Genomic DNA, 13,796 nt, shown 5'->3' on the forward strand with positions numbered 1-13,796 from the left:
AGGGCCAATTTCTTATATGTAGTGTTGGCCTGGCTAAGTGGTCCTTTATAACATGCAAATGTTATCTTCCACAGGAGAGACCCATAAAACCTGATAGGTTTCCCTTTACAGATTAGCTACTAAACCTTAAGACATATGATTATTATCCTGCCAGGATGTAACAATGATTCTACAATGACATCTTTTTGCACCCCCACACACACAAACAAACAAACAAACAAACAAATGGATAAGCAGATGCATTTACAAACAAAAGCATTTCCTTACTTTGAAACAACAATAATAATTTCAAACCCACCTTCTCCTTTGTTTCTTTCGTGTCATTAACAACAGGTATGACAGGTGCTGTGCTATCAGTGGAAATCTTCTTAATATAAGCAGACAAACAGAAAGACAAACAAATAGAAAGAGAGTGTGCAAAGATGGAAAGTCAGTGTACATATCAAAGACACTATTTGGATATGGACTTGTACCATACTATATACTTCATCCAAACTGAAGTGAGAAATTGGTGGCTAATTGTGTACAACACTTGTTCAACAAACTGTCTCACGCAAGTCAGGAACGTCAGAAATCAGGTGAGCTTCTTCCATCATGGTCAGCCTGACTGGGCTATTCCATTTAAAATCCACATTATCCCTGTGGAAGATAGGCTACGTCTTCCACAGAGGGAGTGTAAGTTTTGAATAGAATAGATAATTGGGTAACTTCCATTTGAAATACTCACTCCAGTTGTTGAAGATATAGGTAAAGCCATAATACATGGGGAGTATGAGTTTCAAAATGATTAACCCTGACCAATTACATTTGAAAAACATACTCCCCCCTGTGGAAGATATTTCCAAAATCTTCCACTAGAATAGCCCAATTGGCAACTTCAAACAATCAAAAGCTAGTGTTTGAATTGTATGTAGGGCTGCTAAGAATACGCAATTGCGTTATTTGCGCCGCAATTTGCGTATTTTGGCTCCAATTGCGTTTTTTGACATTTTGAAAAAATCTATAAAAAAAAATTTAAAAAAATTTTTTTTTTTTTTTTTTTGCGATTTTTAATTTTTTTTTTTTCGCGGATTTGGAGAGTCCCTGGACCTAACATCAAGTGCTACCATCATTTAAAAAAAAAAAATTTTTTAAAAAATGGAAAAAGATACAAAAAATTACAAGTTTGTATCCAAATGGGACCAATTTATAACTTGTGTTCACTTCAAAATCTATCTAAGATACAGACTTGTGTACAAAACCAATGCATTTTTATATCTTCAATAGACTATGCAGTGAACACAAGTTACAAATCGGTCCCATTTGGATACAAACTTGTAATTTTTTGTATCTTTTTCCAATTTTTTAAAATCAGCCACAAATGATTGCAGTACCTCACTCAAGGTCAAGGGACTCTCTAAATCCATAAAATATTTTTTTTTTAACGCAATTTTTATTTTTTTATTTTCTTAATTTTTTTTTAATTTTTTTTAATGATGGTAGCACTTGATGTTAGGCCCAGGGACTCTCCAAATCCGCGAAAAAAAAATTAAAAATCATAAAAAAAAAAAAAAAAAAAAAAAAATTTTTTTTTTTTTTGATTTTGCGTTTTTGGCGGGAAATCGCGGATTTTTGCGTTTTTTGGAAAATCGGGGTGCGTTTTTTGGCCTCCAAAATCGCGTATTCTTAGCAGGCCTACCTATATTGTATATCTTACAGCATGTCTGTTCCTTCTGATGAAGGAGTACATGAACAAGCTTTCACAAGCTGCAAACTTCTACACTTCCAGGTTGGATATAGTAGAGCCATGAATATTCATAGAGTTACTTTCACAACAGCAGCAGATATTGTAGTGCAGACAACAGGTTTAAAAGACATGTTTTGCAAGAGCAGTAGTACCTTCACTCTGCTCACTCAAAAATATTTATTAAACAAAGCAAAGACAGCATAGAGCAGGGCTTTATGAAAATATGGCACATCATATATGGTTCCTCTATACTGACTGGAATGTCTTCCCCCAGTGCATCTTACATTGTTTTCCCATACTACCAATATTATTGTTGTTAAATGTACTTACCTTAGGAGATACAGGAGCTACAACAGACGCTACAACAGGTGCATCTTCTTGGCCTACTATATCCATAGGCCTTGGTCCAGCACCAATGGTTTTATGTGGTGAGCCATACACATCGTACCTCTCATCCTCGGAGCGACTACTTAATGAATGACTACTATGACTAAGGGATTGGCTGCTATGTGTGTGCACACTCTCATCATCTATGTTATCATAGAGAGAACTAGTACTCTGTGGTAATGACAAACAAAATTGACAAACATTTTTTAACTACTGCTGAAAATTAGATTTCTGTCCATGCAAAACATGTCACTCGGTTTAAAATCAGACGTTGAAACTAAAGTCTAAGAATCCAGCATCCTCTGTGGACATGAAATATCACACTTCAAAGGATTAGAACCAGAAGGTCTAGACTGCAATAGCTGCCAGGTGTAATATGTTTAGATGTGTACAATATAGAATGCACAAAGAATCAAAATGTCTATGGGGCAGCTATTATAGATAGGGCTTCCTGGTTCTTAACCCCCGACATGTGGCTGTAGAATTTAACGGGCATACAGTATCCAATCTACTTCATGGAGAAAGTTTAGAGAATGCCTCATGAGAGTTATTTCACCACTAATGGTGACCACCTACATGATAAGCATATTTAAAGCAATTGTTAGTTATAAAGCATTAACATTGCACAAAATGACACACCAATCTTTGACAAGAAATGTGTTATTCAATCTTATCCTATCCTATTTGATTGTAAAAGGCAAATATTAACAGCAAGCTAGAAATGTTCAAAGTACTCATTATTTAATCCTGGTTTGGCTAATAATTTCAGAAAAGCACAGCAAACAAGAGCTTTGTAATAACTCCTCATAATATCTTGACAAGTCTATTCATATGACACAGCAAACATGAAGTAATTTTATAGATGGACTTAAGAATATTGTTCTATTTAGCAATTTCCTTTCGCACTCTGCCAATTTGGCAGTTTACAGCATGAGCACAGAAGTTGGGTTCTGATTAGCTATCTAAATCACATCATCATTACATTAGCGTATCATTTTCTGAACAAGCTGTGTAGCATTGCGTGACCTAGTTCTTTTTATGTGATAATCAGGAAGAGTAGTTGGGCAGTGCGAAAGGACCTTGCTGAACAGCATACACAACACAACATTTCTTGACACATTTTGTAGTTGTTTGAACCACATAATATGTTTTTTGTAATCAGTCACAAGATCTAACACAGTATACCCTACTCATTATTATGCTTCATAATAGCAAACTGTTAACTCTATACCTTACACATTAACCAAGTACATAAGCAGTATCAATAGAAGTGAGATTTAAGCCAAACATTTACTCACCATGTGAATGTTAGTATTCAATTACAATCTGCACACAAACATTAGTTGGAATCATACGCTTTGATGAAACCAATGCAATCATCACACTCAGTACCATAGAGTGGGTGTACAACTTACTTTTCTCTGTCGCCTACATTGGCGACATACTTTGCGTCGTTTCTTACTACCTATTCTGTGTGGGCATGGTTCTTCAATTCCTCGATTGGAATGCTTGAAGAATATGGAAACAGTATTGTTAAAACTACTTGATCTCTGTAATGTCATTTTTATGTTCATATCTGGATAGTTGAGTGAGAAGGCTTTTGCACATTAACTGTGCAAATAATGTTGTACAGGAACTCATGTGTAACACTTGCACCAAACAGTTTATTTTGACCTATATACCTTGCCTACAAACCAGACAAGCATATCTCTTGACAATTCAAACTTATAACCATAAGTATGTGAACAAAGCTACACACATAATGTCCATGGTTCTGCTTCAACTGCAACTTCATTCATTTTATGTATGCAGTAATTGTCCACATATGGTCAATTTGATCGCTTGTACAATCCACTTAGATAAAAACAGGTAACAGTATAATTTAATAAATGCCCACTCTGTATTGCTATTCCATATCTCAGTGCCTGTACTTCTGGACCAACATCTAGGTGTTCTGCCTGTGCGTAGCGCACTATAATTCATTGTGCTTTTTTTATCTTACCTTGGGTATATCTGAAGACTTTGTTTCTAATTTTTCCTCTAGTAAATCTATTGGTATTCTACAGGGTGCCGAATGATGTGAGTAACCATTTGGTGATTGAGTGCGTACTGAAACCTCTGTGGCACTAAGTTTACGTAACTTAGAGAGACTCACTGCAACTCTATCGGCTGAAACAATCAACAAACAAATTTGAAGGTAATGTGATATCATTTCTTAGAAGTTCTAGCTAAAACAATTCTCAGTATCATGTAGCTATAGTCCATATGTCTTCCTCAAAGCTAATGATAAGTATATAAAGGTATGTATTTGCAGAAAGAACATGACAAGGTATCCAACTAGCATAAAAGATTCCTGCAAAATGAACAGTTTTTGAGAAAATCACAAAATTTGATTTTACTTTACTGCCTTGAGGAAGGCAATACAGACTATAAAAATCGCAGATGCACTGGGTTTTTGTTTTTGTTTTTGTTTTTTTGCAATGTTTATGTGCGCTGGCTGCTCTGGGAAAAGATTAAAATTTGTTCAATACAGAATATAATTTGATCACTGGTTCTAAAGAATGCATTTCTAAGAACCATGTAAACACAGCTTTTTGTCAGCTCTTTTCACATCTATTGTTTTCCAGTTCCTCTGATATTAAGACATTTTCCAAATGCATGCTCCAATACTTGGTAAAATATGTGGGAGCATGTCTGTATAACCAAATGATCCAATTTCCATAGGTCTACCCTGTACCTAATAACATTATGACCCATTCTTACCTGTAGGCAGACTCGTTTCTGACACTTTGGTGTCATCCACATATACTGCGTAGCCAGTGACTACAGCACCATTGGATAACCCTGATGTTGTTATGGTAACAGGTAGCCATTCTACAGTTAGCGATGTGGGGGAGGCTCCTGGTATTACATGCACATCTAATGGGGCATCTGGAAGACCTGTAAATGACAAATAATAACAAGTCAATAAGATTGATTTAAAATGCAAAATCAAATACAACATTAAAGAACATACAAGAAGAATTTATATGAAAAGATCTTGGTGCAAAGATTTCACACGAGAGAAGATGATAAACATGACAGCACATTGGTCTTAAACAGTACAAGATGACCCATTCTCGGGGTTGTTCCATCTATTGTACTTACCCATTTCTCATGCCTGTCAAAGGGGACACCCTCGCAAAATCCTTATCCCGTAACTTTTTGAATTCTTTCACCAGGTATTTATTTTTATGGCATGTTTTGTGATTTCCCCATTGAGTGCAACAGTAAGCCAGAGGGTGCAAGACGGGACAGCTGAATCCCAGGAAAAACAACCAATGCGATGAAGTGATCCATCTCAAGTGATGTCATGCCGACCGACCAAATATCATGCAAGTACTTATCTACTACCAGGCCAATCAATTTAGAAGCTAACAAATACTTAAGTTACTTCTATTTCTATTGACATAGTTTTCTAACATATTTCCATTCACAAACTCTAAATCTGATTTTGCTAAACTACAAGCTCTATGCATGCTCTATTTAGTTCATTTATACTAGTCAGAAACTGTGTAAGTAAATACCAATCATGCAATTGGGGGAAAGTGATACAAGTAATAAATCATTTTTAAAGTAATGATTTTCAAAATCATGTCAGGTAATATTATAAAGGTAGCATCTAAAAATCATAACATTATATCATTACCATTTATAATCACATATATCCTTAATGGACAACAGATTATTTCTTTAAGGTGTTTGAAATTGTCTTGATCAAATCGTCAAAATGATAATATATAGTATCAAAATGTTGCTATGGGTGAATTTGTTATTCTTACAATCAACAACGGCATACAGAGGGTTTACAACAAAGCTCAATTTGACAACAATTTCACATATGCAAGGGATACAAATTAGTTGAAGGCATTAGAGATCAAAAAGGGGGGGGGGGGTCAGGGCTAGCAACAACCATCACCAACCTCTGCTGCGCTTTTTATGTCTGTGCTCTAACATATCCATGTGTGAAAGCAAGAAATGTAACATAAATGAACAACTATGAAGTAACAAGAACCACTTATCAGTATCATAAAACATGTACAAGCATTATCCCACGAGTGGAACCCGGAGGCATTATACTGGACTGGACATTTGTTACACATTGTGTGCACATTAATTGTCCGTTTTACAATACTTTACATACAGGGCCCTCACAATAGACGCATGACCTCCAGTGACCTTCTTTTTCCCGTCCCTCAATTTGAGTATTGTCGCACATGTTTTACGCGCAGTTTACCTATGCACAACCTCTGTGTGTAACATCTATTAATAAATTAGGCAGTTTGGCGAATTTGTAAGGCTAAAAACTTTTATGGTCTACATTATTTTGGGCAAAAGTTTTTTGCGATGTGAAGAATAGGGTCGTCTGCACTCAATAAAACGTCAAATATTGTTTTCACTTACGTTAAGGAGGTCAAATTAAGTTAATTAGTTTCAAAAGCGCTGAAAAGCACCCTGCGGATTTGTTTGTTTGTTGTACATAAATCTTACCTCCAGGAAGTGTTTTGAACTCAATTTGAGTTGATAAGATGGCACCAGCAGATTCGTCTCGGGATGATTTCCTACTCTTAGCCCGGACATTGACCCGGTAAATAGAAGCTGGAGAAAGACCTAGAAAAGCAGCGAAAACAGTTTATAACATTAACATTTGGCATAGTATAAAATCTTAGCCCAGTCCACCTATTTCAAAAGATCAGCCAAATTTATTTGTTTTTTAACATCAAGAGAACATAATGATGCACCCATTGGTCTAATCTAATTAGGATCAGAGAGGAATCAGAAGTAATTCACAGAGCATGATATTGATATGATTTGTTATGTTACAGACAAATCCTAACAATATCAGTGACTTTGTGTCCCTCCTGCAGGATCTGCAAAATGCAGAAGAAATATTCAAAATAAATGATAAAGATATTGACAGATTTGTCATTACCATACCCTCAGTTAATCTGATTGCCCCACTGTCCATGCACAAACAGGGCTATATACCTCCCTCCTCCCTGTAAGTGGCAGGCAAGTAACTTTGCTATCAGACAGACAAGTCCACAACAATATTTCCAACTAATATTTCTGGCCAGTAAGGTTTGAAGTGAAGGTAGCAGCTTTTTAGAATTACCAGCTCAGCTGGTTTGTATCAAAAGAGTTTAAATACAGCACAGGGGTAGATCCATTATAAGTTAGAGGGGGCCATACAGTTTTTCTATCTTGTCCTTTTCTTTCTCCTTCCTCAATTTCTGTCCTTTTCCACTTCTTTTGGTATCTTTTTGTGGGGGTGCATCATATTTTCCCCAATGTTGATATGCCCATGTAGCCTTGTGTACAAAGAATTAATATTGAAGTCACTTACCTAATAATGTATACCTATGTATATTAGGTTTAGCTGTTGATACCTCTTCGCCATTGACAGCTATGACATGAGCTAAGTTACTATTCCCAGGTAACCAGGAGATCTCTGCTGATGTTGGATTCACATTACATGTCTTTAGTTCTGTAGGTTTCATTGATGCATCTGTAATTGTAAGAATTTGATGAGGATTGTTGTTAATACTGCTAATGGTAGGTAGGTAAACCATTTTTTACCCCAATGTGGCAGTGACGTCAACACACTGTTTCACGCACGCATTATGTAAACTTGTGTGTTTGTACGCTAGCGCTTTGAGTGAACGCTAGTAATTTAAAGCTGTGCCCAATGAAATGCGCACTGACGTCACTGCCACATCAGGGTGATAAATGTTATAGAACATTGTATTTGATGATGACAATAGAGTAAAGGACTTGGAACAATGGCATTAATTACATAAACTACTATGAAATAAACAACAAAAACAATCAACAAAACAAACACCAAAGCAAATAGGATATTCCATTTAAAATCCACTCTACCCCTGTGGAAGATTTTGGAAATATCTTCCAACACATTGGCAGCTCCATTTGAAACTCATCCTCCCTCAGGGAAAGATTCAGGTTGAATCTTTCTCAAAGTGTGTATGAAATTCAAATGGAGCTGCCTAATACGCTCATTCCATTTGAAATTCATACTCCCCTTGTGGCAGATATTTCCAAAATCTTCCACCGGGGTAGTGTTGATTTAAAATGGAATAGTCCAAAAAACCCATCACCACCTACCTTTTCCTATAACTAGTGTACATGCAGCATCCTCTGACATCCCTCTATTGGTCACCGTTCTAACTACTATTCTATATGTTTCAAGCGGACTAATATTCTGTACAAGCGCCCTCGTCTTTGCGTCTGGTTTAGTTGCTGTCCTGAAGTGCCCATTGATATAGACTCTATACTCTAATATTTCAGAAGGTGCTATTGTATCAGGGCAAATCCAGGAGACTACTATGCAGTTTTGTAGTTGTCTATCTAAGGTGAGTTTCTTGGGACAGGGAACACCTGAAATTCAAACATAAGATAAACTCTGACTTTGCTCAAAAAATATCTTGTGTCATATTTTTTATTTACACTTAACAGCAACAGTGATATTTTACTATTTGCTTAAAAATATGATCATTGTTTTTCAGGGTAATATTTTAATAGCATTACCTGAATAGTCTGTTAGGATAGGGGTCATGCTGGACTAACCGTACAGGCTCTGACTCAGAGGGTTGCAGGTTCAAACCCCGGTGATGGTGCTATCATGTTGTGCCCTTTGACAAGGCTCTTCTCAACTTCTATTGGCTCTCACCACACAGGTGTATAAATGAGTACAGGCTTATGCTGGGGAAGGTAAACAGATTTGTTGTGCGGGAGGAGTGCTGACCCCCCCCCCCCCCACCCCAACACCTAAACAGTATTCATGGAGGAGTCTGGCCCCTATTCGCTACAAAAGAGAGATGGGCCTGTAAAATACAGACATGAACTTTTGTTCTTACTTTTACTGCTAGGATACATTTCCACAAACATGTACTATTGTTCTGAATATGTTTTCTCCTACCATCAAAGGAAGGCACAGTGGCCTAGCAGTAAAGGCTCCAAATCAAAATCGGAGGGTTGCGGGTTCGAACTCTGGGGGTGGTGCCATTGTTTTGTGCCCTTAGACAAGGCTCTTAACCTCCATTGTCTCTTTCCACCCAGGTGTATGGGTACCAGCTTATGCTGGGAAGGTAAACAGACTTGCTGTGCGAGCGGAGATGCGGATCCCCAACAGAAATATTATTCATGAAGGAGTCTGACCCAAAAATGCTTACAAAGACAGATGGGCACTCCGGCTTGTAAGCTTAATCTTGATCCTTGACTTACCATCAAAGGAAGGCTCACTGATGATTTCACTCAATGATGATGGATCATCACTTAGCCTTGCCGATAATGGCAATGAGGCCACCTTGCCTACGCCTCCACTCCGGTGGTTATCTTCTTCATCCACCTCAGGGATGTCTTCAAGGTCACTGTGGTGCTCGGCACTCCGGCTGAAAGTTTGTAGGTCACCTGAAAGGTCAAAGGTCATGTATTCTATAAATTTGTCCTAATGAGAAAGTGATCAACTTTACATAATGAGTAAAAATTTGACTTCTGTGGAAAATATGATTAACTTGTGTTTGCATGTAACAAGTACATACTGAAATGGACCCCCGAGATGTGAGTTTGTCCATTTGTATCTTATATTAACATAATTGGACTCATCTTCCGAGGGTCTGTGGTTCAAATCCCCACACAGGCATTTATCTGCCTATGCATGTTATGTTTATATTCTAATTTAATGTTTAAAATGTTCTTATTTTCCCCCCTTCTTTATTGATATGCTAAAAATTGTGTGTATCCGTTACGCACTATTAACCTGATCTTGGAATGCTTGGTACACTCTGTCGAAATTCCGTGCAGAATTTCATATGATCATGGAAATGACATATATTTTGCCTGGGAACAAGCATGGCATCTACAACAATGATTTACCCTTCCCCTCTCCCCATCAATCAATGTTGGAACACACTGGGAAGCCGCTGAAGACATTGGCATTTCTCAACATTGAACGGGGGAGAGGGGTGAGAGTTTTCCGTTATTTACACGCAAGTGTCCCAAGACTTTTTTCGTTGATTGTAGGTTTTGTAATTTGATGATTAACCTACATTTTGTATTTTGATATCTATCACTTACTAGCATAGTGGTTGAGGTTAGCTTTAGATTCTTCTTCATCACTGTTGAATTCAAGGTCTTTCAATTCATCTGTACAAACACCAAGATAATACATGTCTATATGTAAGCATTTTGAATATATTTCTATGACTTTGCAAAGATATCAAGTATAACAGCCACAAAAACAGGTCATACATGTATACAAAGGTGCAATATGAGAACATGGCTTTAACAATACGTTGCAGGACAAACATGTGGGATATGCATCTATTGGGTTGTATTTTTGGATAAGAGATCATAATATTATGATAAAATTGGAGCAGTACTGATCTTCACCATTGTGACCTGGTTTATAGTGGCAACATTTTTAGCATGGAATTATCCTTCCAGATGAAATATATCATATTATTTTCTTATTTAGGAACAGAGGGTTTGCCTTAATGCCAATGCTGGTGAGAAACTGGAAATTTATAAGAATACCAACACATTCATTGCTACATTTACCTGTACATGTGAATTCAATGGATGTGATGGGGGAGTCATTGGCAATGGGTACTGTCAGAAAGCATGGCTCAATACAACTTCCTGTCCATCACCCCACCCAAAATATATCTGGTTTCTTATTATACTGAAAGACAGAAATAAAAACGCTAGTTTGCGTCTGACGTCATCTGTCAATCAAACTCAAGCACGGTTTGTTTACAAGTGTCATGATGATATGAGTTGCTGAACGCGGCGGTAAAACCGGGCACCTTATTGTTAATTTTGCATCTTCAATTTAACAAACAAACCATCTCAAAAGTTACGTCTTTATAGTAGGAAACTTTCTTTTGCGAAGGCACCATGTCAACAATGCCTGGAAATGTTGCTTTTTGTCTTGTAAAAGTACGTAATTTTTCGCCATTTGCTGCTATTCCTTTCCTCCGATCGGCACCAGATAAATCGACTTTCCCTTTTACGCGCTTTTAACCAATCAAGGATCGTAGGGAATTTGATTGACAGTGACGTCAGACGCAAACTAGTCTTTTTATCTCTGTCTTCAATTACAGAAACACGCACTAGTGTAGCATTGGGAGGTTACATCCATGATCAATTACTAGTGTTTGACACATGTTCAATCACATAAGCCCAGACCAAGGGAACATGTGCCATTTTTTTTAAATAAAAATAGTTTAAGTATATGGGTTAATGTTGATTTTCTGATATTTTAATTCAGAAATAGTGTATTTTGTCATGTGTTTAATCAGTTTAAGTTTACTTAAGCATTCTTGATATGTTGTTTTACATACTGTATAGACTAGCTACCACCACCAGAAATTGATGCTCACATATAGATCAAACAAAACACAAATGCAAATAATAATCATACAATGAAAGAAAGAAATTTCACTGCTGCAACAAAGGTATATGCTGTCATTTATTCTCTGAAAATTAACAAAACATTTTATTGAACAGAATACATGTACCAAAGGGATGTTAACAGGTCATTTTCAAGCCATTTGCATTTTTGCTATACAGAGGACCATCATTACCTGGGCATCATTACTTTGTGAGACTTAGAGGCTCATACCTGCCAAACCATCATGTGTCAATGCTCATTGACACAATCATGTGGTTAAATTGCAAAATTAACAGAATAGTACTGCTAATTCAACCCAATGTAACATTTGACAACTAAGTTTGTAGCATTCCATAACTTTTTGGATTTTATAAACTAAACTGTGTATGTTTGCTCCATGATGGTTTATGTCATTGGGTTGCATTATCATACTTAAAGGCCCATTCAGTGATTTGCTCATCTGGACGATCGTAAAAATCATCAAAATTCAGATTTTGGTACATTTGTCATTGTCATAGATGTGTTAACATAGCCTGCGAGTGGTTCAGCCAAAAGCCTTGTATTTAAGACAAAAGAAGACATTTTACACGAATCTGTAATTTAGATACTGACAGTATCTAAATTAGCTACATATATTTGAATGTGGCTTCAACTTCGTCAGTACTGCTATGTTCTTTGTTTTTTTGCCAAATTTGTCATTTCAAAAATACCAAATGACAATTTGAATGACTCATCCTTCACTTTTAAGCAATATATAAAAAAATTTAACTTTTTTACACTTGCGCTGGGATCACTGAATGGGTCTTTAAGATCACAAGACATAAAAAGAAGTTGTAAAATTTAAGAAGTTGACATTGTAGTAAATAATGATTCAAACTTTCAATTTTGCTGTTTCTGTTAGATATTTTGCTTCTACATTTCTAAGGCTTGGTAATTTTTTGACTTAGTTTGGCAACTTCTTTCTTCAAAACAGCTGCAATGGCTTGAAAAAATTGAAGCTTGCAAAACAAACATATAGCTACAAATTTAACTGGAAACTGTAAAAATTGCTCAAAATTTAATTAGAAACAAATGAGCATAAACAGACAAAATGATGAAACAAAACTAAATATCAACAAATGGGAAAAATAACAGCATAATCTAAAACAAAATCATATGTAGCATTGTTAGTGCAAATAAAAAGCAAAATTAGGTCACATAAAATTAAAAATTTGTTTCACATCCCTGCCTTTTTGGAAAAGTGAGATGTTTTTTGGGTTTTTTTTTTTGGCTAAATAAATAAAATACAGCAGTGGCTGTTTTCACATAAAATTGAAATTGCTAACAGTTTTCAGTATCTGCCATGAAAACGATGAGGGCCTTTTTGTATTTAAGATTATGAGGGATTAGACAACTTAGAGTTCCATAAAAACACTTGCAAGTGATTCATGCTGACTAATAAACTTGTTTATCAGCATAAACATTTTTACTTAGGTATTAAAAACTAAAAATTTAATACGAAAATTGAAAAATAAAACTGATCCCAGAAAGTGTCAAGGGAGGCGGAAGCAAAACAAATTAATTTTTTTATTTGTCCTAACATGTGATGGCAGTAGCAGGGAAAGCAGCAGGAGCGGTGACTGAGATCAGCAAAAAAATATCGCAATAAATGTTGATCCAGCTGTGAACACAATATACGTGTATAAAAAGCGCCACCTGTTGACTTCCTTGAATCCATCTCTAGTTTGCGACTTTCTTCTAGTAGTCTGTTGTGTCTACTGGAAGGAAGAGACATCTCCATACTGGTAAGCTTACTGACGTCTGGAAGTGGGTGGTGATGTAGTACTAGTTTTTGTATGGGAGGCAAGGTTGGAGGGCAGGTGGGGGGAGGAAATTAAAAAAAGAAGGAAAAAAAAGAAATTTGGAGTTAAAACTTGCAATAGATACTTAAAAATTGGAGTCTGGAAATGATTTTGTTACATTTTCGCAAGTGTCCCTCAAAGATGCTAACGTTTTATCGTTCACCAAAATACCCATATTTTTGCATTAAGTCCATCACCTGAGGCATTACTGTAACTTTTATTGTCGATTTAGTGCAGATGATACTGAATGGATAAGCAGTAAATAATATCTGTTGGGCTGGTAGCTTCTTTAACCCCATGAGAACTACCTGCCAATTGGCCAAAATGAATATTGTGTCAAATTTTGAACCAATCAAGGAGGGTATTAATAAGATCATCTGCAAATGCA

At 36.4% G+C, this 13,796-nt stretch overlaps 1 protein-coding gene across 1 annotated transcript in view; it reads right to left on the minus strand.

Annotated features, from left to right (window-relative positions):
- Positions 1-13,796, minus strand: part of LOC140154337 (RIMS-binding protein 2-like) — a 150,741-nt gene that overhangs the window by 20,461 nt on the left and 116,484 nt on the right. The window contains 12 exon segments of the mRNA XM_072176910.1: positions 299-364; positions 2,057-2,284; positions 3,529-3,621; positions 4,116-4,282; positions 4,877-5,053; positions 6,076-6,102; positions 6,644-6,763; positions 7,500-7,661; positions 8,279-8,551; positions 9,398-9,583; positions 10,250-10,318; positions 13,263-13,391. Of these exon segments, the coding sequence (XP_072033011.1) occupies positions 299-364; positions 2,057-2,284; positions 3,529-3,621; positions 4,116-4,282; positions 4,877-5,053; positions 6,076-6,102; positions 6,644-6,763; positions 7,500-7,661; positions 8,279-8,551; positions 9,398-9,583; positions 10,250-10,318; positions 13,263-13,391 (1,697 nt within the window).

The sequence above is a fragment of the Amphiura filiformis genome, chromosome 1 (assembly GCF_039555335.1).
Source record: "Amphiura filiformis chromosome 1, Afil_fr2py, whole genome shotgun sequence".
Taxonomy (NCBI): domain Eukaryota; kingdom Metazoa; phylum Echinodermata; class Ophiuroidea; order Amphilepidida; family Amphiuridae; genus Amphiura; species Amphiura filiformis.